This window comes from Symphalangus syndactylus, chromosome 4 (assembly GCF_028878055.3).
Source record: "Symphalangus syndactylus isolate Jambi chromosome 4, NHGRI_mSymSyn1-v2.1_pri, whole genome shotgun sequence".
In the NCBI taxonomy this organism is placed as follows: Eukaryota; Metazoa; Chordata; class Mammalia; order Primates; family Hylobatidae; genus Symphalangus; species Symphalangus syndactylus.
The window spans coordinates 83904787-83930011 of NC_072426.2; the positions used below are offsets into that span (position 1 = coordinate 83904787).

Here is a 25225-nt window from a genome sequence, read left to right on the forward strand (position 1 = left end):
GTCTAGAAAACAAAGCCAGCAAACCTGCGAACAAGATAATTCACATGAATAACAATTGCCTGAAAGAAAAAGAAAATTCAGTGTGGTATGACAGAGAATGGGTGGCAAGGGGCCCAGAGGGGCTGCGTTAGATAAGGGGGTGGGGAAAGGCTTCGAGGGATGGAACCTGGGCTGGAAAGGGCTGGTGCGTGTGGAGGGTGGTGACTCCGAGCCCACACGCACACCTTCTGTGGGTGGCAGAGGCATAGCCAGGGCAAAGGTCAGGAGGCAGGAGAGAGCTGGGCGTGTGGGAGGGCCTCAGGTGAGGCCAGTCCACAGGCGGCACTTCTAAGCCTGGCTTCTGTTCTAAGCCTGGTGTGAAGGCACTGGGAAGTTTCATGTGGAAAGTAATCTAGTCTGATTTGCATATTTCAAAGTTCACGCTTCATGAAGACAGGATTACCAGGGGCAACAGTGGAAGCAGTGACCCTAGGGAAGTGCTGCCATTGGCTAAGCATGAGCTGATGGTGGCCTGGGAGGGGCCAATGGCAGTGGAAGTGGAGGACAGGTGAGAAACACTTGGAGGAGAACGGATATGGCAGTGTGCAGGGATACGAGAAAGGGCGGAATCAAGGATGAGTCCAAAATCTTTGTCTTGATCAGCTGGGGGGGCTGCTGGTTCCATTTCCTTAGCAAGATTGGGAAGACTGGGGAGGAACAGGTTGCAGCAATAGGGCTTGGGTGAGGTGGGGGAAGTTGGGATGGAGAGCAGCCCCCCAACCCCAGCCATGGTCCTCATCCCCTCCTGGCTTTTCTCAGCTCTACACTCCAGCCCTCTGGAGCTCCGTGCCCCTGTGCCATCACCCAGGCAGTTCCCTGATGGCACATCCTTCTTGTTCTGAGGTTGGATTTGTAACCCAGTTCGGTCTGCTCCTCCTTCATGCAGACTCGGTCCCTCTCCAGTCTTCCAGGCCCACAGAAGGCTGACCCTCCCTCCAGGATGCTTCTAGACCCTAGATCCTACAGCACTGTGTCCGTCAGCCCTCCAGGGTACAGACTCACTCCACCTTCACTCACCTGTAGAAGGCCAGCTGGAGGGCTACCTGGATGAAGGCATCCGGGCTGCATTTCTGCTTCTTAATGAATGTTTTCCCATAGTTGTCAAACTTATAGACAATGAAGTCAAGGTTCTTTACTATCCTAAGGACGAAAAGGAAAAGATGTTTTTATTGCATGCAAAACAGTATGCATGCACCATGGGGTTTCCCCGGGCTTCTTGAGCCTGGTCTGTGTCCTAGCGTTCTGGAAGGTGAGGACGTAGTCCCTGCCCTCCAGGAGTGCACTGAGGTGTCAGAGACATGCCTTGACCTATGAAAGTGTCAGAAGACAAACCAGGCCAGGACTACTATGACCCAAGGTGAGCTCAGCTGAGCGGGGTGTTGGCCCTGCTCTGGAGAGTGGGTGGGGAGGTGGGCCTGGCTGTGTTAGTGAGGCAGGGACTCACCGTGACACAGGTGACATGCCCAGGATTTTGTAATTCACTGTCAGAGTAACAGAAACATTTTCCTAGTCTGCACTGAGACTCTGGAGCACTGGCTGGCCCCCATATTGAACAATCTTCTCCTCCATCAGGAGTCTGGGGTCCGGACTGACTGCCCACTGGAGCAGTGTCTGGAAAGGTCTATGTGCCTCCCCACCAGAGGGTGCATAGCCTGAGTGTGCACCCCGAGCCCACACACACCTTCCGTTGGGACTCCATGCTCCCTGCCTGCCTCTCCTTAAAGTATTCCTCCTGCTCACAGCAGCTCAGCTCTCGGTGGGGCCAGGTGCTGGGAACACAGGGGGACTTGGAGGAAACCCAGTTCCCATGAGTACTTGCCCCTCAGACCTACCTGTTGACAGACTCCTGGGACAGACTGAGCTCACTATCACCACAGCCACCTGGAAACCTCTCCCCAAAGCTGTGCCCACTCGGGCCTCACCCCCTTGTATGGGCCCCTCAGGACCCCCAGGGAGGAGCCTCCTGCTTCCCCATCCATGGGACTCTCCTGGCTCTCCTCAGCCTCCAGAGGGTGGAGCTGGGGGCCTTGGGGAATGTGGGATCTGCTCAGGTCCCTGGAAGTGAGTGGACTCCTTCACCCACTGAGGGCTCAGCAGCCCACCAGCTCACTGCCCTGGCCCCTGACTTAGCTCCTGAACAACCCTGCAAAGCTGAGATGGGATCACCACTTTATAGAACACCTGAGGCCCCTCCATGCCCACTGAAGCCAGGCATCCTCTCCGGCAGCTACCAGTGGAGGGGTCCTTCCCGCTCTTCAGCTTCCCAGCCTGGCCACACTCTGTCCTGCTCACGTGTGCCCTTCCCACAGCCTCCTCGGGGGCATCCCCATATCCCTTGCACAGAACCCTCCAGTGGCTCCTTACCATTGTCAGGGCAGGCTCTAGGCCCATAACAGAGAGACAGTGACACTGGTCACAGTGTGGCCCAACTTCCTTTTTGTGGCCCAGCTCTGGCCATTCTCTCACTTGCTGGTCTCCAAACCAGCATTCATCGTTATGAACTTGTTTTTTTTTTTTTTTTTTTTTTTTTGAGACGGAGTCTTTCTCTGTCCCCCAGGCTGGAGTGCAGTGGCGCGATCTCGGCTCACTGCAAGCTCCGCCTCCCAGGTTCACGCCATTCTCCTGCCTCAGCCTCCCAATTAGCTGGGACTACAGGCGCCCGCCAACATGCCTGGCTAATTTTTTGTATTTTTAGTAGAGACGGGGTTTCACCGTGTTAGCCAGGATGGTCTGCATCTCCTGACCTCGTGATCCGCCCGCCTCAGCCTCCCAAAGTGCTGGGATTACAGGCTTGAGCCACCGTGCCCGGCCCATCATTATGAACTTGTACAAGCTTGAAGAAGCTACCTTTCTGCCTCTTCCCCATCTGCTTGCACCATGAACTCCTAGCCATCCTTCAAGGCCCATCTCTGCAAGGCCCTCCCTCATAGTCCTGACAGAGTTCAGCTTCTATATTTTTGTGGGTTCAGGTCAGCATGGCTGTTTTTGCTTTTGGCATTAATCTTACTGTGTCACACGTTTTGGCCTGGGAGTCTACTTATTCCACTCAAATATAGAGTGCAGGTCCCATGGTATTTAACTTTCTGTGTTCTCAGAGCCTTACTAGAGGCCTGGTGCACACTAGAGCTCTGTACATGTGTGATGAATGAATGAGCAAACCAGTGAATGAATGCATTCGTGCTTGCTTACTGAATGGGAGAATCAACAGCTACAGTGCAGACATGGTTGCCAGGATGCGGCTGCCACCACTGCTCGCTGCTGCCCCAGGCCCTCCTGCCTGGGTCCCGTTAGGGCCTGAACGGCCCCCTCCCCTTGGGGAAAAAGGCCCCCTTGTCAAGTTGCAGTGTAAATTCAAGCAAATTGAAATAGCTTGAATTCAAATGACCTATTCAAACCAGTTGTTTATTACTCCCCCTGAAAGCAGGGGATGATTTCCCGGCCTTGACTCTGCTCAGTCAGGTGAAACTGAAGAAAAAAAAAAATAGCCCTGCGTTTGCATCTTATGGAAATGATGGATACTTCAGCAAGGTTATTTCCCCAGAGTTATATCTCTCCTTTAGTTTGACTATATTTCCATGAGGGATGGGGAGGAGGTGGAGCCCAAGGGGAGGCAGAGGAGCTGGGGTCTTCAGAAATTTCCAGGGAGCCTTGGGAGCTAGTAGGCAGGGGCAGGGTGGTCCCTAGGGGAACCCTGAAAGGAGACTTAGGTTGTCCTTACCGTTGAAGTTTTTCTGCCGAGGAGGCTAAGTGGCCTTGAATTTCCGGGGAGCATTTCCACCGCAGCCTCCGGGGGGCGGGGAGCTCACTGACGGAGTCTGCTCGGATCAGCTTCCTCCTGCTCTGTGTCCTGCGGGCACAGAGGCAACTTCCTGAGGCTCTGCGGCCAGAGAGCTGTGGGAGGCATCTCTTCTTTGCTCTCTGCAATCATCTTAGCTGTCAGTGTTTGCGGCCACGGAGTTTCAGGGGGTACGAGCTGCCCCTGAACCACTGTGCAGATGAATAAACTGAAGCTCAGAGAGGCCACCAAAATCATTAAGTGGCAGGGCCGGGGTTCCATCCAGTTCCGCCTGACTCCAAAACCCATTATTTCTTTTCATTGTTTTCCTATTAGACCAGGTTACACCCTTACAGAAGACTTGGAGAGAAATTTAAGAGCAAGCTGTGTTGTTCTCTTCTGCAAGGTTTGTGCCTACTAGGCTTGGTTTAGGTTTCAGTGACCCTGAGTTTCGTGGAAGAAATTGAAGACTTGGATGCAGGGAGAAGATTCTAGGAGAGAATGGGTAAAATTGGGAATGGAGGAAGGAACACCATGTGTTTAAGGCACAGAGGAGCCCTGCTGGGAAGCTAAGGAAGCAACCTTGGGATTTGGAAGCAGTGAGATTCAGAGAACTCCCCCTGTGCTGGGGCAGCCGTGGGCCTGGCCCTGGCCCTGACTCAGGATAAGCGATAGGTATTGATGTAGGCTTCCCCTCTCTCAAGGCAGAGATTCCGGAGAATTCCTTGCCACGCTTCTCCCTGACTGCCGTAAATCTGCTGCCTCCTATCCATGGCCCGTGAAGCACATGATGTCTCATACAAAGCTGGGTTTCAAATTCATCGTGTGTGTGTGTGTGCACATTTTTTTCAAATTCATCTTTTGCTAAGACGCTTTCCAGATTGACACAGCCCCCAGCGGCCACCCACATTTTTTTAGGCCCAGCATGGCAGCCCTGGGCTCCAGACTCACATGTGCTTGAGCAGATGCTCAGTGCACTGCACCAGGACGATGCCATCAAATGGGGAGTGTTCGCACACCACGCCGCAGGTGCCGTCTCGACCCACCACAAACTGCAACAGGAAAGAAGGAGTGGGCGATCATGGGAGAGTCAGCATCGCAAGGCAGCCCCTTGGCCCCAGGTTAGGCCCCTGGCTTCTCAGGGCACCTCTTCTCCAGGGACACCAGAGCACATTATTTCCTGAAGAGAACACTGCACATGATTGCAGTGGCCTGAGAATATGAGAATCCAAGACTGCTCTGCACTCGCAACCTCTTTCCCATAAAAGCTGTGGGCAGTGAAGGTGGAGCCCCAAGTTCCCTGAGCAGTCCAGGGATTCCTGAGGAGCTCATCCCGAGTCTGCTCAGCTGCCCTTGGGGCATGGGCGAAGCCCTTCAGCCCTGTTTCCCGTCATAGCTCACATCACAGGCACCATCCTGTAGTGCTTTATGTGACTATTTGTCTGATGGGCCCTGTTTGTTTTGACTACCACTGATTTTATTCCCAGGATATACACCAGTGTCCACCCCATCGTATGTGCTCAATAATTGTGTGGAATGAGCGACAATGAAAAATAACTGTCTGTTTTGGATGGTAAGCAGATTCCTAGGGAGAAATAAAATATCCCTTGACAGGAGTGAAGGAAGGATGAAGTGGAGGAAAGATGAAGTGAAGGAAGGATATACGGAAGATGCTCCACTAGTTGCCACCTGGGCTTTGAGTCAGAGACCCACATGAAGTTTTGCAGCCATGAGAGCTTTAACGAGACATGTCAACTCTCTGGACTTCAGTTTACTGTCCTTGAACACAGACCTGGTAAGGCCCAGCTCATGGATTGAGCAGCAGATTGGAGAGGAGGTGTATGAAGGATTCATAGGAGCTGTAGAGATTACTTATGACTTTTTTTGTGACTTTACAAAGACTCTATTTAGCTGACTTGAGAAAGGAACATACCTAGTGTACAAAAATACTGGGAGAAAATAATGAGAAGGACCGAATTTGGTTCTTTTTTGTTTTTTTAAGCATCCTTATTTGTGAGAGCTTTATTTTGAAGTATTGGTAGGTGAAATGATTTACTTTAACATGATTCAGCAGTAAAGAAGTAATAAATAATCTGGAGGGAATAAATGAATCAAGGTTGGCAATATGTACATGCTACTTTTGAATATGCTTGAAAATGTCCACGATAAAAGTTAAAATATCCAGAGCTTTTGCTGTCTTTATCAAAATATTCTTTCCTCTATTAGTCCTGTGGCTTCCTTTCCATAGGGAGAAGCAGAAAGATGAAGGATTAAATGCAGAGAATAATAATAATGACTTCTTGTCATTATTATTATTATTTTAAATGAGGAAGTTAATTGTCTCTCTCTTCCAACAGCACACACTCATTATGACTTGTTTACCTATGTAAATGAATTTATTTTCATAATTTTATAATTAAATTTTACAATAGAAAACTTATATCAGGAAATATTTTAAACATCTAACAGAAAATTTAGGATTTTTAAGTTTTAGAAATTTAGTTTCAAGTTTTATGTTCTGTCACGTTACTTTTTTTCTTTTTTTTTTTCATTTTATTTAAAGTGTAATGCAAATAAAGCAGACTGCCTGGTAGCCCACCACACCCAAGAGATACTCATTCTTTATCCCTAAACAAACAAAACAAGCAAACCTTTGGAGTTTTACTGAAGTCTCTTCCAGGGCACCATACCATTCCACATGTCTCGAGATGCCTCTTTCCTGGGTCTCCTCCCAATCTCTTGCCTTGTGTGCCAGAAGCTGGATCTTTACTCCCATTCTACAAAGAAACTCACTTCCCACAGAGCTTCTCCCCAAACTCACCCTTTGCAGGCCCTCCCCTCCCACCCCCAGTGTCCCCTGCCTTGCTGTCCTGAGACCAGTTCTCCATCATCTTGAATTCAGGTCCATGAAGCCCCGATGGCTTCTCCGGTTCACCTGATAATCTACCCTGCTGATGAAAAGAACCTGGAGGTCGGCATAGACTAACCCATGAGAGGTGGTAGAGAGGGCTGCACCCACCCCAACATTAGTACTTATCTGTGCCTGTCACTAAAAGGAAGGAAGGAAGGAAGGAGGCAGGGAGGGAGGGAGGGAAGGAAGGAAGGAAAGCGGTGTCTTTTAAAAACTGCTACCAAGGCTGAGTTCCAGATTCTGTGCATGTATTATATCGGTTCACCCCCACAGCTGCTCCATGAAAGATGATAAGCCATTAGCACCACTGTGGAGGCTAAAACAGCTGGCCCAGCAGCCAGAGAGCGCATCAGAAATAACAGAATCAATATGCAAACCAATAAAAAGGAAAACCTGCAGAATGTAGGGACAGAGAGAAAGGAAAACGAGGTGTTGTCTAGATATGCTTATCAATGTGAGCTTTGCTAACCCAAAGTAGAGAGATGTTTTGTTTTTGCCTGCTGTTTTATACTATATGGCATATAATATAAAAGTGTAGTGACTTTAAAATAAACAAGACTAGGTTCAGGATTGGCATGTTGGGGGAATAAAAGGAGGATGGCAGAATGGGAATGAATGGTTTGACCTTGACTTCATCCCATCTGCATGGGTATTTTTCTGTAGGCCAAAGTAAATTTCTTGCTTCTAGGCTGATGTCATGTAAATGAACGTATACGAATTATTTTATCTCATCTTACAGTCTTTCTTCCATGGAGATGCTGGGCTGTTCTACTTCTCAGGGATTGAGGGAGGTATGTTGAAATCGCCAGGCCACAGGGGTGGACATCCAAAAAGCTGACAGCTCTGGGCATCAGAAATTATTATTTCAGAATGCATTAAGGATTTGTTCAGTGGGGCTGTTGTACTCTCCTACTCCTGGCACACCCCCACCTCACAGGTGTGATGGGTGATGCGAAATGGGCCCCAGGTCTGGCCCAGACCTTCCTGGCACAGGCTGCAAGAAGGTTAGGGAGTTTGAGTTAGGTTCAGCCACTGGCTCCTCAGAAGAGTTCTGGCTGGTCCAGAGATTGACATCAATAGCACATCTCAGACCCCTCCAGCTCTCCTGACCCCTGAGACCCAGCCTCTTAGGCAGCAGAAGCCAGTGAGTGCGCCTGCCAGACGCAAGCACGTGAGGGCCTGGGCACCGGGCTGTGCCCGCTTGCCTGCTCACTCTCTCACTGGGGGCATGGCTGTGCTCTTGCAGGGCCATGTGGACAGCTTACCTGCAGGGACTTGTCATACCAGCGATTGGCCCCGTTCTTGCTGTAGCCTCCTCCGTGAAGGAGCTGGAGTGCCCTGTGGGTGTCGCTGAGCTCCACGCCTCCTGGCGCGTCCAGGCACACAAGGCAGATGCAGCGCTCAATCATGTCCAGCGAGTCCCGGTTGGTGGAGTCTGCAGGGGAGGCAGGCACAGTCCTAGCACCTGTCCCGTTCCAGGCCAGGGTCTTCCCTCCTCAGAGCCCCACACAGGGCAGGGCAGCCCTGTCTTCTGGGATCACACCAAGACCCAGGTCTTGAGCCAGCCCTGACCCCCCCACCTTGCCCCACTGTGGGTGGGCAGTGAAGTCAGCCAGAGTGTCCTGAGCCTCTGTCCTACCCCAGGATCCCAGCTCATTCGCACGGTCCCTGCAGGAGCCCTGCTCTCCAGCTGCGACCAGCTCTCCTCCAGATGTGTGGGCTATTGGTCATGCATGCCAAGATGAAGTGGGATGCTTAGAGCCTCAGGTCAGCCCACATCAGTGGAGGGGCCCTTAATCCCCCACCCAACAGCACCCTCCACTTGGGCTCCTGTGAGCCACATCTGTGTGTAGGCATGCTTGTTTATGCTGAACTATGACTTTCAGACATCTAAACTGCAATTTCAAACTTGTTGCAATTTCAAAATTAGGCAATTTCACATTAAAACCTGAAGGAAGTGTATTGCTCACCTCCCTGCCCCCAAGCTGTTGGTTCAGAGGCAGAGCTGCAGGCAGAAGGGCCAGGCTGCCCTGAGCCCACATCTGGATGAGCTCGTAGGGGCAGTTTTGGACCCATGGATCCAAAGGAGCTCCAAGCCTGGCCCACAGCTGGCTTTTGTGTTAGCCTCTACCAATTCCCAGGCTCCTCTAGACATTCTCCTACAGTAAGCAGGTCTCAAAAGGGAATCCCCCTCCCTGGTGGCACTGGAAGAGTACAGACAAGGATGGCTCTTCAGGAGCGGGAGTCAGGCACAGAGGACGTGACTTCACCAAGGACACATGCATTCCTCCCAGAGAGGACCAGAAGCTGCCTTCCCTGGCAGCCTCCTCCGCGGGGCACAGGGAGGTTCACCAAGCCCACCTGGCAGAACCTGTTGGGGGCCAGGCCTGCTCCCACTCCTGGCAGCCTCCTCCACGGGGCACAGGGAGGTTCACCAAGCCCACCTGGCAGAACCAGTTGGGGGCCAGGCCTGCTCCCTCTGCATGTTTCCATTTCTTCCAAACAGGAGTCTATTGTGCTGACGATGTTCTGTCCACTGCTCGGTACTGGGTGTGGGAGTACACAGCCTGCCTCTTGGTTTAAAGTTCACCGAAAGTTAAAAAGTCCACCCAAAGTTTAACATTTTGGTTTAAAATTCCAAGGAGTCACTTCAAGACCCAATGGTGAGGGCTGCATATCACCAGGAGAGCCTGACATTGGGGCTGGATGCTGGGACAAGATGAGGCACCCAGGGCAGGGGTGAGAGTGCTCTGTGTGTGGGAAGATGGGTGCGTGGCATTTGCAGGCAAAGGTGCATTACATGGTAGAGACTCCTAGTTGCACACCACATGTCCTTTCTTTCCTTGCTCGTAGAACCCCTGGTTTTTAGCTTGGTACATGGATAACCAACTAGAGCTACACTTCCCAGCCTCCCTTACAGCTAGGGGTAACCAGGTGTCTAAATTCTATGAGCAAGATCTCAAAAAAACTACACCATAGCTTCTGGGGAACCTCCTCAAAGATAACTAGCATGTGCTCTTTGTCCTGCTTCCCACCTTCCTCCATCCTGCTGCCTGGATCACAGATATGATGGTGGGAGCTCTCGCCTGCGTTTTGCCTTCCTTGGGCATGTGGACAGCTCCCCTTCCCAGGGTGGTCAGTAAATCTTTAAGACCATCCCCTTGGTCTTCTCAATGCCTGCTGTGTACACAGATGCTAACTGCATTGGTCTTCGCTCTGCCCAGGTGAATTCTCCAAGTTTACAAGGAGTGTCCACAGATGCCCTTGCCTGAAAGGAGTCTCCAGACCCCATGCATCCCCTTTCTCTCACTTTTTGCAAATTCTGGGGAAGGAGATGTTTCCCACAGCAGACCTTCTACTCTGGGAAGCCAGCCTAGCCTTGGGACATCCTCTTTTCCCTCCTGTTGAGGATGAGGCTTTGGGACCCCTGTGCTTTCAGAACCCCTCCTGGTCCCTATGAGGGCAGGATGCCTCCTCACTCTCTGCATGGCCTCTTGGGCTTCCCTGCCTCAGTCTGATCAGCATCAAGGATCTGGCCATGCCCTGAGGATCTAAGCACAAATGAGAGCCAGCCCAGGCCCTGGGGAAACTCCTCTTCCTGTAAGCTCCTTAAGCGGGTGCAGTCACCGCATTACCCTCTTAGAACCTGTTTCAGGTTCTAAGCTGTTTCAGCTTCTGCCGCCCATAAGGGAGAATCCAAATTTCTAAACATGGCACCGCGGGCTCCATGGCTCACTTTTGCTGCCCTTCAAGGCCACCTCCTTCCCACCCTAGATCCCTGCATGGACCTCACAGACAACTTCCTGCCCCTCCCTGATCCTGTGGACATCCCATTGCCTCATCATCATGCAGGCTGTGCCCAGGACAAGGCCCTTCTCCACCTCTGTCTATGAAAGCCCTCCCTGAGCTCCCTCATCCTCTGGCAGTGCCAGCCCTGCCCTGGAGGACTCCTAACACCCAGAGCACGTGGCCTCCACAGCTTGCTCAGTGCAGATGTGGAATTGCACTCTTGTCAGGCTGCCTCGCACAGCACCTGAGCCCAGAGGTGCCCCCCCAACCCCTGCCTACCATCCCCTGCTGCACAGCACATGACCTCACTGCCATTCCCAGACCACCGTGCTTTGGACAGTCAGCACTTGCAGCCCCTGGACCCCTGGTCTGGTCCCCTCCCCCATATCAGCACTCACTTAGGGTGGGGCCTGGGCTTCCTGAACAAGGCAAGCATAGTCCATGCTGGGTAGTGGACTTTAGTGTGCTTCCCTTGGCCTGGGCAAGGCAGGCTGGGATCTGTGGACCCAGTTCAGACAGGGGGCCTGGAGGTGCCCCGCTGGCTAATGGGAAAGGGAAAGGCCATGTCCTTATGAAAGGCAAAACTCAACTACTTTTGAGGCTTTGAGCTTCATGAGTTGATGGGAGAGTCTGGGTAGGGTGAGGCTGGGACAAGGTAGGGCTTCTTCCCCCCTGCAAGGCTCCCTGCTCTGCCCTTCTCCCCTCCTTAGGCATCCCTGAAGATGGCCATGTTGCTCAGACCTGCAGTATGTGCTATGCTAGCGGTCCCTGCAGGCTCTTAGGCTAGCCAGTGCCTTCAGAGCCCTGGGGAGGACTTGGCTAGGTCTGGGTCAGGTTCAGATCAGCAAAGAAGAAGGGAGAGGCATGGCAGGAGGTGTATAATAGTGCAGGGTGGTGGGTGGGGGGTGGGACAGTGGTTTGGATGGCTGGAGAACGGATCCCCAGGCTTGTAAGCAGAGCTTGTGAGTGATTGGCTTGACCTCCAGCTTATGGGTGAGGGCATGCAGGATTTAGGTGGGGCTGGAAGAACATAATGATGTGATGCTATTAGCTAACCTTTGATGAGCACCTACTATGTGCCAAGTATCAATCTAAACATGCATATTGATGCATATAAGATAGGTATCATTGTCATGCCTCATTTACAGGTCAGGAGCAGAGAAACCAAATATCTTGACCTTAGGCCATTTACAAGGTTTCTCTTGTAAACAAGGATGATAATAATCATCCACTAAGTGGAGGGAGCTGGGTTTGATCTCAGGCATCCAACCCCAGTGCTCAGGTTCATCAACAAGGGCTATGAATGCCCAGCTCCGTCATGTGACTTCAGCCAGCAACAACAAGGAGTACTGAAGGATCATGGAAGAGCTCAGTGTGGTCAGAGCAGAGTCTAGGATACCTGGCAGCTTGGGAAGGGCACAGGCCTGGAGGCCAGCCAAGCCAGGGCTATGGGCAGCTTGAATGCTATACACCTCATCCCTGTTGGCCATACCTCAGGGTGAACTCTGAGAGCTCTGGCTTGGTAGCTGCCTTCACCAACGGCTCCTTAAAAACAGCCCCAAAGCCAGTGTGGAGTGGGCAGACTGCAGCTCCTGAGGCAGCCCACAGCATGCCTGCTCAATCAGGAGGCTGGGAGCAGGCCTTGACGCAGGCTCGAGGCAGGAGAGTGGAGGCCTGGCACACTCCTTTTCAACTGGGCAATGCAAGGCTGGCAGCAGGAAAGAATGGCTCCCTGGGCATCACTGCCCTCATCACCTCCAGGCAGGGGAGACGGATTGTGAGGAGGCACTGAGGCCTTGCCATCACGTGCAGGCTCTGCAGGGCCCAGGAGCCCAGCACTGCCCAACAGGAACCAGGTCTTGGCTCATTAGACAGGGTAAAATGGGAGCAGGACAACAGAGCGGGAAGCCAGGTGGCCTTGCAAATGAACTCCCTGCATATAAGTAGCTGATCAGTCAAATGCTGACAAGTTTATCGTGTAAGGCAGAAAATGAACACTACACCCAAGCTCATCCACCATGACTGTGGCCCAAATATAATGGAAACACGGGACAGCGGGCTGAAGGCACACGGCAGGAGCCGTTTGTCTTGTGGCATCCTTATCGAGCACATCGAGGCTCCTTTAAAGTGGCGAATCAATCTTCCTCAAGGAGCCCTGCTTAATAGTGAGAGGTGGGGATTGAGTAATAGGAGGAGCCTGCTCTGACACCCACGCCCAAGGAGGGAGCTGACAGCTTTGGTAGTGTGGAAATTCCAGAGGCCAGGAGGCCTCGGGGAGCCCTGAGGCTGGCATTAGAGGTTGGAAGCTTACAGGCTGAGACTCTGGTGAACACAGACAAAATAGCACCTGGTACCTCTGTCTGTGCAGGGCTGCAAGACTCAGGAGATGTTCTTTAATGTGCAGTACTGTGCACAAGTACCCCCGGACATATACCAACATCTTTGGGACACTTGCCTTTGCTTGCTCTGATCTATTCCCTGAGAAGTTAGCACAAGTCAGATTTCTATGCCATGCCCATCCCCCTTCTCACCGTCCAGGAGATGGATGAACTGGGCTCTTTCTCAGGGGCTTAGACCTTCTTAACCTTTCCCAATCCTATCTGAGCACCTTTCCTCCCCAGATGAAGGAGAACTTTTTTCTTTTGGGAGGTAAATCTGCCATTGCACATGTCATATTCTTCCCAACTCTCTGGCCTAGGGGGTGATCTTTATGCTGTCAGTCCTCACAGACTATGAGAATTTAAACAAAAGTATTTCTCACTCTTGCAAAACAGAACTGCTTTGACTTGAGTTACATCAGGCACCTTTAAAGAGCTCTGGATGGAGGGTCTTCCTATTCCAGGAACATATACTTTTCCCCATTCCTCCCGCTAAAAACTTGGACATTTTATTCAAAGCAAAAGTAAGAAGACTCTGAAAGATGGAGAGAGGAAGGCAGACCAGCCAGGGACCTCAGGACCCAAGGAACATCATAGCAGCAGATTCTCTGGCTATTATGGACTGAATTGTGTACCCTGAAAAGTCATACGTTGAAGCTTCAGCTCTCAGTGTGACTCTGTTTGGAGAGAGGGCCTTTACAGAGATAATTAAAGTTAAATAAGGTCTTAATCCAATAGAACTGGTGTCCTCATAAGGAGAGGAAGAGATACCAAGCATGTGTGCACAGAGAGAAGGCCATGTGAGGACACAGTGAGAAGGTGGCTTGTAGATGCCTACCCTGTGACACCTTCGTCTTGGACTTCCAGCCTCCAAAACTGTGAGAAACAAGTGTCTGTTTTTTAAGCCACCACTCTGTGGTATTGTTATGCCAGCTCTACAAACTAATACACTGTGGGGTTTTTTGTTTTGTTTTGTTTTTTACCTAAAATATCTAACTTGCAGTTGAAGAACCCAGCAACATAAAAACACAAGTGGGTATAGTTAAAAACAAACAAACAAACAAACAAACAAAACAATTAACAAAAGCCTGCTCTCTCTAGTCAAAGGATCAGAATAGCAAGACATAAAACTTTTAGGTAATAACCGTTCTACTTCAGCCAAACACCACAGAGAAAAACCATGTCATCCTTCTCTCCCCCAGCACCCTCACCAGCAAAGGCCAAGTGGAGAGCCTAGACGTCTACCATCACCAGTCAGTAATGAGGCATCTCAGCTTCTGGGGGTATCAGAGAAGGCACAGTCTCAGATGGAAGCTGGGACTTCCATCTCCATTGGGCAATAACCAGCCCTCCGTCCTTTTCTCCACACAGCATTAATAGAGATCACGTAGGGAGCTTGAACTTCCACCCCCCAACCCTGCAGTAATAAGGAGTCCCCTCCCCCAGGGTGTCAACAGAGACCCAGTGAAGAGCCTGTGCTTCCACCTCCACCTCGTTATAACCTCCCCCATTCTCTTGCTGGACCAGTGTCAGAGGAAGCCAGCTAAAACAAGCTTAAATAAGATCCCAAGTCTCATAACACAGTATATCCAAGTTTCAACAGAAAATCACTCATTCTACCCAGAACTAGGAAAATCTCAGTTTGAACACGGGAGGCGGAGGCTGCATTGAGCCGAGATCACACCACTGCACTCCAGCCTGGGCAACAGAGTGAGACTCCATCTCACATAAATAAATAAATAAATAAATAAATAAATAAATAAATAAATAAAATTAAAATAAAATAAATAAAAACAGTAATCATAAAAAAGCCTCAACAAGCAATTTTAACATATTTGAAACAAATGAAAAAAAAGGAAGTCTCCACAAAGAAAGAAATTCTCAGCAAGAAAATAAAAGATAAGAAGAACCAAATAGAAACGTTAGGACTGCATAATGGAATAACCAATATAAAAAGCGCAGTGGATGGACTCAACAGCAGAACCTAGGGAGCAGAGAAGAGAATCAGTGAACTTGAAGACGGAATAACACTGATTAGACTGGGGGAAAAGGAACAGAGTCTAAGGCACCTTTGAGACAAAAGGTGATGTTTATGTCACCAAATTCCCAGGAGAGGAGCAAGAGGGCAGAGCAGAAAGGACTTAGAGAAATAATGGCTAACACATCCCCAAATTTGGCAAAGGACACACATCTAAAGATTCAGGAAGATAAGTTAACCCCAAACATGATAAATTCAAAGAAGTATACACCAAAACATATCATAGTCAAACTTTTGAAAACCAAAGACAAAGGAAAAATCTTGAAAGCAGCAAGAGAGAAATGATATACATATATACACATGTATCTATACATAGACACACACACACCCATATGTGTGTGTGTGTGTGTGTGTGTATATATATATATATATATATATATATATATATATATATATATATCCTATAGGAGAAAAGCAACCAGGACAATAGCAGATTTTTTTTCCTATCAGAAACCATGAAGACCAGAAGGAATTGCCATAATATTTTGTAAGTGCTGAAAAAAAAGGAACTATCAATCCAGAATTCTGTATCAAGAAAAAATATCCTTCAGAAATGAAGAAGGGGAAATAAAAACATTTTCATATGAAGAAAACTAAGAGAATTTATGCCAAGCAGACATATCCTGAAAGAATGGATAAATAAAGTGTTTTTTTGTTTGTTTGTTTTTGTTTTTGTTTTGTTGAGATGGAGTCTCGCTCTGTCGCCCAAGCTGGAGAATATAGTGGCCCAATCTTGGCTCACTGCAACCTCCGCTTCCCGGGTTCAAGCAATTCTCTGCCTCAGCCTCCTGAGTAGCTGGGATTACAGGCGCCTGCCACCACGCCAGGCTAAGGTTTGTCTCTACTTGGCCAGGCTGGTCTTGAACTCCTGACCTCATGATCCACCCACCTCAGCCTCCCACAGCGCTGGGATTACAGGCGTGAGCCACCACAGCTGGTCCCTAAGAAAGTTTTTTTAAAAGAAAGGAAATGATAAAAAGAGAAACATTGGAACATCAAGAAGAAAGAAAGAACAGTAGAAAGGGTAAATATCTGAGTAAATAAATTCATTTTCTTTCTCCTTTCAAGTCTTCTAAACTATGTTTCAGTGTTGAAGCAAAAATCATAAAATTGCCTGATGTGATTCTAAATGTATATAGAGATAATATTTAAGACAAGTGTATTATAAACAAAGGAGAATAAAAGGTGGTAAGCTTTCTACACTTCACTAGAACTGGTAACATTTCAACACTAATAAACTGTGATAAGTTATGTATATACAAGGTAATACCTACAGAAACTGTTAGAAAAAGCTATGCAAACAGATAATACTAAAAAAGTTACAGGTAAATCAAAATTGAATTCTAAAAAATGTTCAAGTAACCCACATGAAGGCAAGAAAAAGAGAACAATAATTGAAAAACAGAAAATAAAAATTAAAATGTCAGAGTTAAGCCCTAACGCATCGATAATTATGTAAAGTGTAAATGTTCTAAATACACCAATTAGAAGACAGAGATTGATGGAATATATTACAAAACATTACCCAGCTATATGCTGTCTACAAGAAATGCACATCAAATATAACGATATAGATTGGTTATAAGTAAAAGGAAGGAAAAATATATTGCATGCAAACATTAATCAAAAGAAAGCAGAAAAAGCTATCTTAATGTCAGGTAAAGTACAGTTTAGAGCAAAGAAAATTTACCAGAGACATAGAAGGGCATTATATAAAAGTAAAGGATAAATCCTCCAAGAAGACATGGCAACCCTAAATGCATCTGTACCAAGCATACTATAAAATATGTTAAACTCTGACAGAACTGAAAGGAGAAATAGCCAAATCCACAATTGTACTTGGAGACTGTAACACCGCTCTCGACAGTTGTTAAAACAACTAGACGGAAATTCAGCAAGGATGTAGAAGAAATCAACAATATCATCAATCATTCTCTTCAAATACCCATAGGAAATATGCCAAGATAGACTATACCCAGGACCATAAAACAACACTCAACAAATTGAAAAGAATTAAAGTCATTCAAAATGTGTTATCTGACCACAGTAGAATCAAAGTAGAAATCAGTAACAGAAAAATAACATAAAAAGTTCCAAACATTTGGAAACTAAGCAACATACTTCTAAACAATTAAGGGGTCAAAGAGGGAGTCTGTATTAGTCTGTTTTCACACTGCTATAAAGAACTGCCTGAGACTGGGTAATTTATGAATAAAAAGGTTTGATTTACAGTTTCACGTGGCTAGGGAGGCATCAGGAAATTTACAATCATGGCGGAATGAGAAGGGGAAGCAAGGACCTTCTTCCCATGGCAGCAGGAGAGACAGAGAACAAGGGGGGAACTGCCAAGCACTTTTAAACCATCAGATCTCCTGGGAACTCACTGACTGTCATGAGAACAGCATGGGGGAAACTGCTCCCATGATCCAATCACCTCTCACCGGGTCCCTCCCTTGACATGTGGGGATTACAATTCGAGATGAGATTTGGGTGGAGACTTAGAGACAAACCATATCAGAGTTTTAAGGGAAATTTAAAACATACACTGAAATGAATGAAAACTAAAATACACCATATGAAAATTTGTGAGATACAGCTAAAGTATTGATGAGAGGGAAATTTATAGCATTAAATGCTTACATTAGAAAAGTCTCAAATCAATAATTTCTTACCTGAAGAACCTAGTAAAAGAAGAGCAGAAAAAAACCCAAAGCAAGCAAGATGAAGGAAATAATAAAGAGCAGAAATCAATACAATTGAAAACAGGAAAAAAATCAACAAAAAGAAAGGTAGTTATTTTAAAAGATCAATCAAATTTATAGAGAGACTGACAAAAAAAAAGAGAGAAAGACACAACCACCGATATCAGGAACGAAACAGGATATCACTACAGACCCTGCAGACATCAAAAGTATAATAAGAGGATACTATGGACAATTCTATACACATAAATCTGACAACTTACATGAAATGGACCAATCCCTTGAAAAGTATAAACTACCACAATGCATTCAATACTATGATTATTTGAATAGCCCTACAATTATTAACCCGTTTATGCTGGAGGTTGCAAATTTTTTTTTTGTGAAAAATCAGACTTTGGTGATGACCTTAAGCAGTAGGACATAAATAACTCCTACAAGCTTAGCATTCTAATAATGGAACACTAGGCATAAATGAGTTAAGGATATTGAATTAGCAACATTAAAACTCCCTGAAAAGAAATCTTCGGGCCCAAATAATTTCACTGACAAATTCTACCAAACATTTAAGGAAGAATTGATACCACATATATACAATCTCTTTCAGAAAATATAAGAGGAGGGAACATTTCCCAATTTATTTTACGAATCTGGCATCCTGATACCAAAAGAAGATAAATACAGTACAACAAACAAAAAACCAAACCAACTATAGACCAGTGGCCCTCACAAATATAGATGGAAAAAATACTGAACTACATATTAGCAAGTAGAATTAAGCAATATATGAAGAGAATTATAAACCATGACCAACTGGGGCTCATTTCAGGGATGCAAGACTGGCTCAGTATCTGAAAATCAATCAATGTAATCCACCACATTAACAGACTAAAGAAAAAAATAACATGATCATATTAATTGATACAGTAAAAACATTTGACAAAATTGAACATCCATTCATGATAAAATCTCGTATTGAACTAGTACCAGAAGGGAACTTCCTTGACTTGATAAAGAACGTCTACAAAAAGCTTATAGCTAACATCATATTTAAAGGTGAAAGACTGTAATTGAGTTTTGTATGTTAATCTTTTATATTGCAACCTTGCTGAATTCATTTATTCTAGGAGTTTTTGGAGTTGTAGATTTGCTACTATTTCCTACATACATAATCATGTCATGAAAACAGGGATCATTTAATTTTTTTCTTTCTGATCTGTATCCCTTTTATTCCCTTTTCTTGCCTTAATGCACTGGCCAGAACTCCAATACTGTGTTAAACAGAGTGGTAAGAGTAGGTATCCTCTTATTCTTGATCTTAGGGGGAAAGCATTCAGTCTTTCACCTTTAAATAATATGTTAGCTATAAGCTTTTTGTAGATGTTCCGTATCAGGTCGAGGAAGTTCCCTTCTGGTCCTAGTTCTCTAAGAGATTTTATCATGAATGGATGTTGAATTTTGCCAAATGCTTTTACTGTATTGATTAATATAATCATGTTATTTTTTTCTTTAGTCTGTGGTGGATTACATTGTCTTCACACCTATCAAAATGGTTAAAATAAAAAATAGTGACAACACCAAATGCTGGCGAAGATGCGTAGAAACTGGATTATACATATATTGCTGACAGGAATGTAAAATGGTACAGTCACTCTGGAAAAAATTTTAGCAGTTTCTTAAAAAAACTAAACATACAACTATGGTGTGACCTAGAAATTTCATTCCTGGGCATTTTCTTCCAGTAAGTGAAAACAGGTTCACACAAAAAACTGCACACAAACGTTCATAGTAGCTTTATTTTTAATAGCTCAAAACTGGAAACAACCCGGATGTCCTTTGATAGGTAAATGATGAAAGAAACTGATCCCTAGCACCATGGAATATCACTCAGCAATAAAAAGGAAAGAACTGTTGATACATGCAACAATTTGGATAAATCTCCATCCAGAGAATTATGCTGTTTGAAAAAAGCCAGTCCCTGCATCATACATGCTATATGATTTTATGTATATAATATTCCTGAAGCAATAAAATTATTGAAATAGAGAACAGATTTGTGGTTGCCCAGGAGTTAAGAAGGGGGTGAGGTGGTTGTGGTTATCAAAGGGCAGCATGAGGGATCCTGGTGGTGATGGAATGTTCCGTATCTTGACTGTATCAATGTCAGTATCCTGGTTGTGATATTGTACTATAGTTTTGGAAAATGATACCATTGGGGGAAGGTGGGTACACGTGAGATCTCTGTATTACTTCTTACAACTGGATGTTAATCTACAGTTATCCCAAAATAAGTACAATTTAATTTAAAAAAAGAACTTAAGAACCAAGAAGTGCTCTTTCTTCTGGGTTCTAACCACTCTTCCCACAAAGGCAGAGGATATAAAGAGCTGTCAGGCTTCCAGAACTGGGGGAAAGGATGGTGGGGGAGAAAGGCAGGAGATACAAAAACAAAAACAAAACAAAACAAAAAAAACACCTCCCAGCTATCTTGTACCCCAAACATTACTGTGCTGCACATAAAATGGAAAACGAGGGCCAGAGAGATGGTGATCAGGGAGAAGGTAAAGAGAGGAGCCCAGTGTGTGTGCACACAGAGAGAGTGGTACGTGGAGGGCCCAGGGAAAGCAATATGCACCGCAGAGTTCATAGGGATTCGGATTCCATGCAAAGAGCAAAGCAGCCTGAGGGCCCACGGGCCCCTGCCTCTGACCACAAGGACAGTACTCATGTTCAAGTTCACCAGATTTTTCCAGAGGGTTTGTGGGCATTGGGCAAAGCATCCCCAGGGTGATCCCCAAATCTAATAAGAGCTACCATTTAGCCAACACCCTCTGTGTGCCAGGCGCCAGGCCATCTGCTTTACCGCCTATCCCCTTGGTCCTGCCCACAGGGCAGACTGCTATCTTCATACAGACTAGGAAGCCCAGGCCCCAGGAGACAGCAGCCATGGTAGGTCAAGTGCAGGCCTCTTGCCCTGGACCACTTGCCTTTCCTGCCTGGATGCTCTTGTCCCTAATGGCCTTCATTCTTCTACTGAAGGAGGGAGGCATTGGCCCAGCCCCTTCCCAGAGCAAGAGAATCACATTCAGTCTTGAGAGCTCGGGAGGTATTTCTGGGCCAATTAAATCAGAGAGGCTGTTAGTGCTAATGCGTAATTGGTTTTAAAATCAGCAGACATGCCTAGCTCTGGATGACAATACGTAAATAGCAAAATGCCCCCATCCTGAGTGGTTCTTGTAAACCATGACCATGGCCTTCTGCAGCTGTAGCCGCCTTCTGTCAGTTCCCTCCTTGCAAGCAGTGGCTCAGCTCTAATTGACTGTCGGGGATAAATATTTACGGGACTGTGTAAACGAAAAGCATCTGCCTCTGAGGTCTGGTCACAGGCTCTTCACAGCAGCACCCAGGAAAGCCAGAGGGCTGGGGGGCTCTCCAAGCTGGCCATCCTTTTCCTACAAATTGACAAGTGCTGTAGTCTCCCAGACTCGGGGCTGAATGTCTAATTAAATTTCCAGACCAGGATAACGGGTTGGCTCCTCCTGGGTTCAGGAAGGCCACAGCTTCGAGGTGGTGGGGAGGGAGGTCCTAATAGGGTGCGCAGGCTCCCTCTGAGGCCCCAAGCCTGTCTTCAGAATCCCACCCGGCCTCCCTGGCACTGCAGATCTCAGGCTGGCTAGGCAGATGCTTCCTTCCAGTGTCAGACCCTGCTTCGCCACTGGCCACCCCTAAAGGAGACAGACACAGCCTCTTCCTCGATTCAGTGGGAATGAAATCCCACCTCACAGGTGTAACGAAAGACAGAAGGTGCCCAGGAAAGAGCAAGCCAGAGGAGGACCTGGATGCTCTGCTAATATCCTAGTAAGCAGGTCCCAGCCTGGGCTGCACATGAAAACACTAGAGTGCTATAAAAATAGATTCCTTGGCCCCCCTCTGGAAAATCACTGGGGCCCGGGAATCTGTTTTATTTTGTTTTATTAAGGAATGCTCTAGACAATCCTGATGTCATCATCCAACCCTAGTCTGCAATCAGGGCTGAGTCACACTGGCCTCAGCACACCTGGCCTTAGCCTCAAGTTCCTCAGTGGACGTGGTCTCCCAGCCCCTCAGGACTCTGTCTGAATTGCTGCTTTGGTTTAGCCTGTGTATCCTGGTGCTTTGGGCCCCCAGAGGACACGGGCAGTGGCCTGCAGATGATCAGGCCGCCTTCGTTGATGTCAGTGCACACACTCCTGCACCGTGTCTGAGCCCATGTTTGAGCCGGAGCTGAGGGGTGCGGCAGGCAGCCCTGCTCCCCTGCGCCTGGGCTGTGCCACCCTGGCAGTCCCTGGAACCCTGTGGGCCTCATGCCCTCAGTGTCGTGGCAGAGGGTCAGGCTAAGCAGCCTGGGGCTCACAGGAGGGAGTCATCCTGGTTGGGGGCAGGGCAGAGGCTCAAGGGCAGTGTCTTGAAGGACAGAGGTTGATAAAATGGAGGGTTGGGGTGGACAAGCCCCTACCCCAGGCCTCAGCTGAGCACATGAGAATCTGGGGAAGTGTTTCGTCTGAGCTCAGGCTCCTTGGTCTAGACCTCCACCAGGCTGAGAGGAGCTCAGCTTGGCCAAGGCCTCCTGCCAGCGAGCGCTTGTCTGGACTCTGTGCCCATGAGCACTGTCCCTGTACCCAGGCTCCAGGAAGTGGGGGCAGGATCTTAGGGCTTCAGCTGAGAGGGTTGGGAGCTATGCTCCCCTAAAATAGCTCAACCCATTCCGTGGAGTTAATCAGGATACTGCTGTGGGTCAGAAAGCACCTCAGCCCCAACAGCCACACTAGGCAACCACCCTGGGGGCTCCGTGGCTCCCCCATCACCCCACTCCCCAGGCCACGTGTCCCCTACGTGCATGCAGTCTTCACACTTCTCCTTTCCTCCTTCTGGAGCCCTTCGTGCCTGTCTCAGATGGGCCATTCCCCTGTATGGCTAAACTCTTCTGTAGGTGTCCCGCCCAGCTTTGCCTCAACTGCAGTGTGGCACTTCCCAAGGGGCTGCCCCCCTGAGGTGCCCGCTCCCCTTCCACCCTCTCAAGCATGCTGTTCTCCTTCACACTCATGCACCCCAGGGCCAGGTGGGGTGGACAGCTTCCTTCTCCCTGTTCCTGCTTCTAAACAACTCCCCCTCCCTCATCCCACTTTGCTTTGGAGCTGGAGCTGTTAGGTTTTACACCCCCCATCACCATCATCCGCCTTGTTTCTGTGCTGCGCCAATATCTTCCAAGGTCCCCATCATGAATATCTGGGCTCTCAGTTCACCTGCTTCCCCCATGCTACTGGAATCATCGTTATGGTAATATGAGCATCCATGTGGATGCCCAGCCTCCATCCTCCTCTCCCAACTTCTCCATCTCCACACCTTTGACAGTCTCACCCCTGCACCCATGGCCAATATCACATCTGGGAACTTCTCTGTACCAGGAGCCCACCACCTCTAAAGTCTCGGTTTCAAGCATCCCACACTCTGACCACATTCCTGGCTTTCTAATTCACATCCTCTGATACCCACTGAACACATCTCATGTCACTGAGATGGCCAAACCCCTCGGCCCTGCTATGCTCTCACCATCTGTCATTTACCCTGTCTGTCACTTCATTCCTCTTATGGGCCAAATTGTGTCATTCCAAAATTCCTGTGTTGAAGTCCTAACTCCCAGAAGCTCAGACTGTAACTGTATTTGGAGATGGGACCTTGAAAGAGACAATTAAGTTAAGGCCATTTGGGTGATGCCTAATCCCATATAACTGGTCACCTTATAAGAAGAGATTAGGATGCAGATACGCACAGAGGCAAGACCACATGAAGACACAGGGAGAAGGTGGCATCCACAAGCCAAGGAGAGAGGTGTCAGGAGAAACCCACCTGCTAAACTGTAAGATAGAAAGTGTCTGTTGTTGAAGCCTCCCAGTCTGTCGTACTTTGTTATGGCTGCCTGAGCAGACTTGAACCTGCCTAAGCAGACTTGAACACACTTCCTTACTCAGCTCAGATTCCAGCATGACCGTTCTCTGCCACACCTTCACCGTCCCTACCAGTTACACTCACCAACTCTGGCTGAACCTGAGGAGCTGAGCATTGGTGGGGAAGATCACATAATAATGTTAATTAGCCTCTCCTAAAATATATCACTTTGAACCTTCATATATGAGCTCAACATAGTCCATAAATCTTATCAAGTTTTTCAAGTCTTCTTTCCCACTTTCCAGGAGGCTATTTCACACAGTCGATTTCATCTTCAACATCCACCTCCCCGCTTCTTATCTCAAGGTTGTGATCTGAGACCAGGAGGTACCACCTGGGAGCCTCTGCATGCTCCTACCTCTGCAGCCTCAGGCCCAAGCTTTCCACTTCACCTTGTACCAACCAAAGGCCTCTTATTTTCTGAGTTCTATCTCCTTTTGCATTTGCAAGAATTCCACCCCTCCATTTATCTCCTGTCTCTTCATCAATTTCTTTTACTAAATTCCTTCCATACATTTGTCTCTCCTCCTAAAAACACCTCCCTTGATCCTCATCCTCTTTCAGCAACTGCCTCATTTTTCTCCTCCTTTTAGTATCAAAACGTCTGAAAAAAGTCAACCACACTCACTGGTTCAAATCACTGACTGCCTCATTGACAATTTCTTTCTGCTGTTGGATCACTTCTGTCAGTGTGCAAGCATTTGTTCTCCTGCTACTCCAGTCTGACTCTCAGTAAGCCCAGTGACAACTTCAGGGTTGCCAAGCTGGGTCTCCTGTGTCCTGTTCCTCCTTGAGCTCTCCACAGCATTCCATGTGGCTGGCTGCTCCCTCTGTCTTGAATCTCTGTGACTCTTCTGGCTTTCCTTTACTTCATGGGCTGCTCTTTCTCAATCCCCTTTGCATCTTTCTCCACCTGACCTCCAGGCCCCCTGTTCTTCTGTTTCTAGATTATCTCACCCAGGTCCACGACTTTAAGGATCATTTATGTGCTGATGGCCCTCAAATTTACAGCTCTGTACTGACTTCTCCCTTGGGCTCCAAACACATATATCAAGCTTGACGTCTCCACTCAGACGACCCAAGCACCTCGAACCCAACATGTGTGGCAATGATTTCTCCATCCCATACCCACTCCCTGACCCTGTTTCCCATCTTACTAAATGGCACCAACATCCACTCATGGCTCGGATAAAAAGCCCAGGAATTGTTCTCGCTTCCAATGGCCTTGACCCCACTGGTCTCTCCATCTTCACTCTCAACCCTGGCCCAAGCTGCCATACTCTTCCACTGGGAAACTGAAATCATTTTGTAAATGGTCTCTCTGTTTCTGTTCCATAGGCAGGGCTGCTCTGGGGAGGGGGGGATCTGTGAAGGATCAGTTTCTTGTTGTGTAGATGACACAGTTGGCACTAACTGGATTAATCGGATTACCCAAGGGGAGGCGCGTGTGTCCCCTCCTTTCTGTCGCATTTCCCTCAGAAACAGCACTTCCATTCAGAAAGCCAGATCAAGTGCCATTAACAAATCAATTCTGATCCGCAGCCCAAGCGCTCAGACCTCGGGGCAATCCAGCCAGCCCTGAAGGGCGTGTCTTGGGCCTGGCCTGCT

At 47.8% G+C, this 25225-nt stretch overlaps 1 protein-coding gene across 1 annotated transcript in view; it reads right to left on the reverse strand.

The window, feature by feature from the left end:
* CHAT (choline O-acetyltransferase) overlaps positions 1-25225 on the reverse strand; it is a 52713-nt gene that overhangs the window by 12079 nt on the left and 15409 nt on the right. The window contains 4 exon segments of the mRNA XM_055274008.1: positions 1057-1179; positions 3758-3886; positions 4766-4866; positions 7991-8160. Coding sequence (XP_055129983.1) covers positions 1057-1179; positions 3758-3886; positions 4766-4866; positions 7991-8160 — 523 coding nt within the window.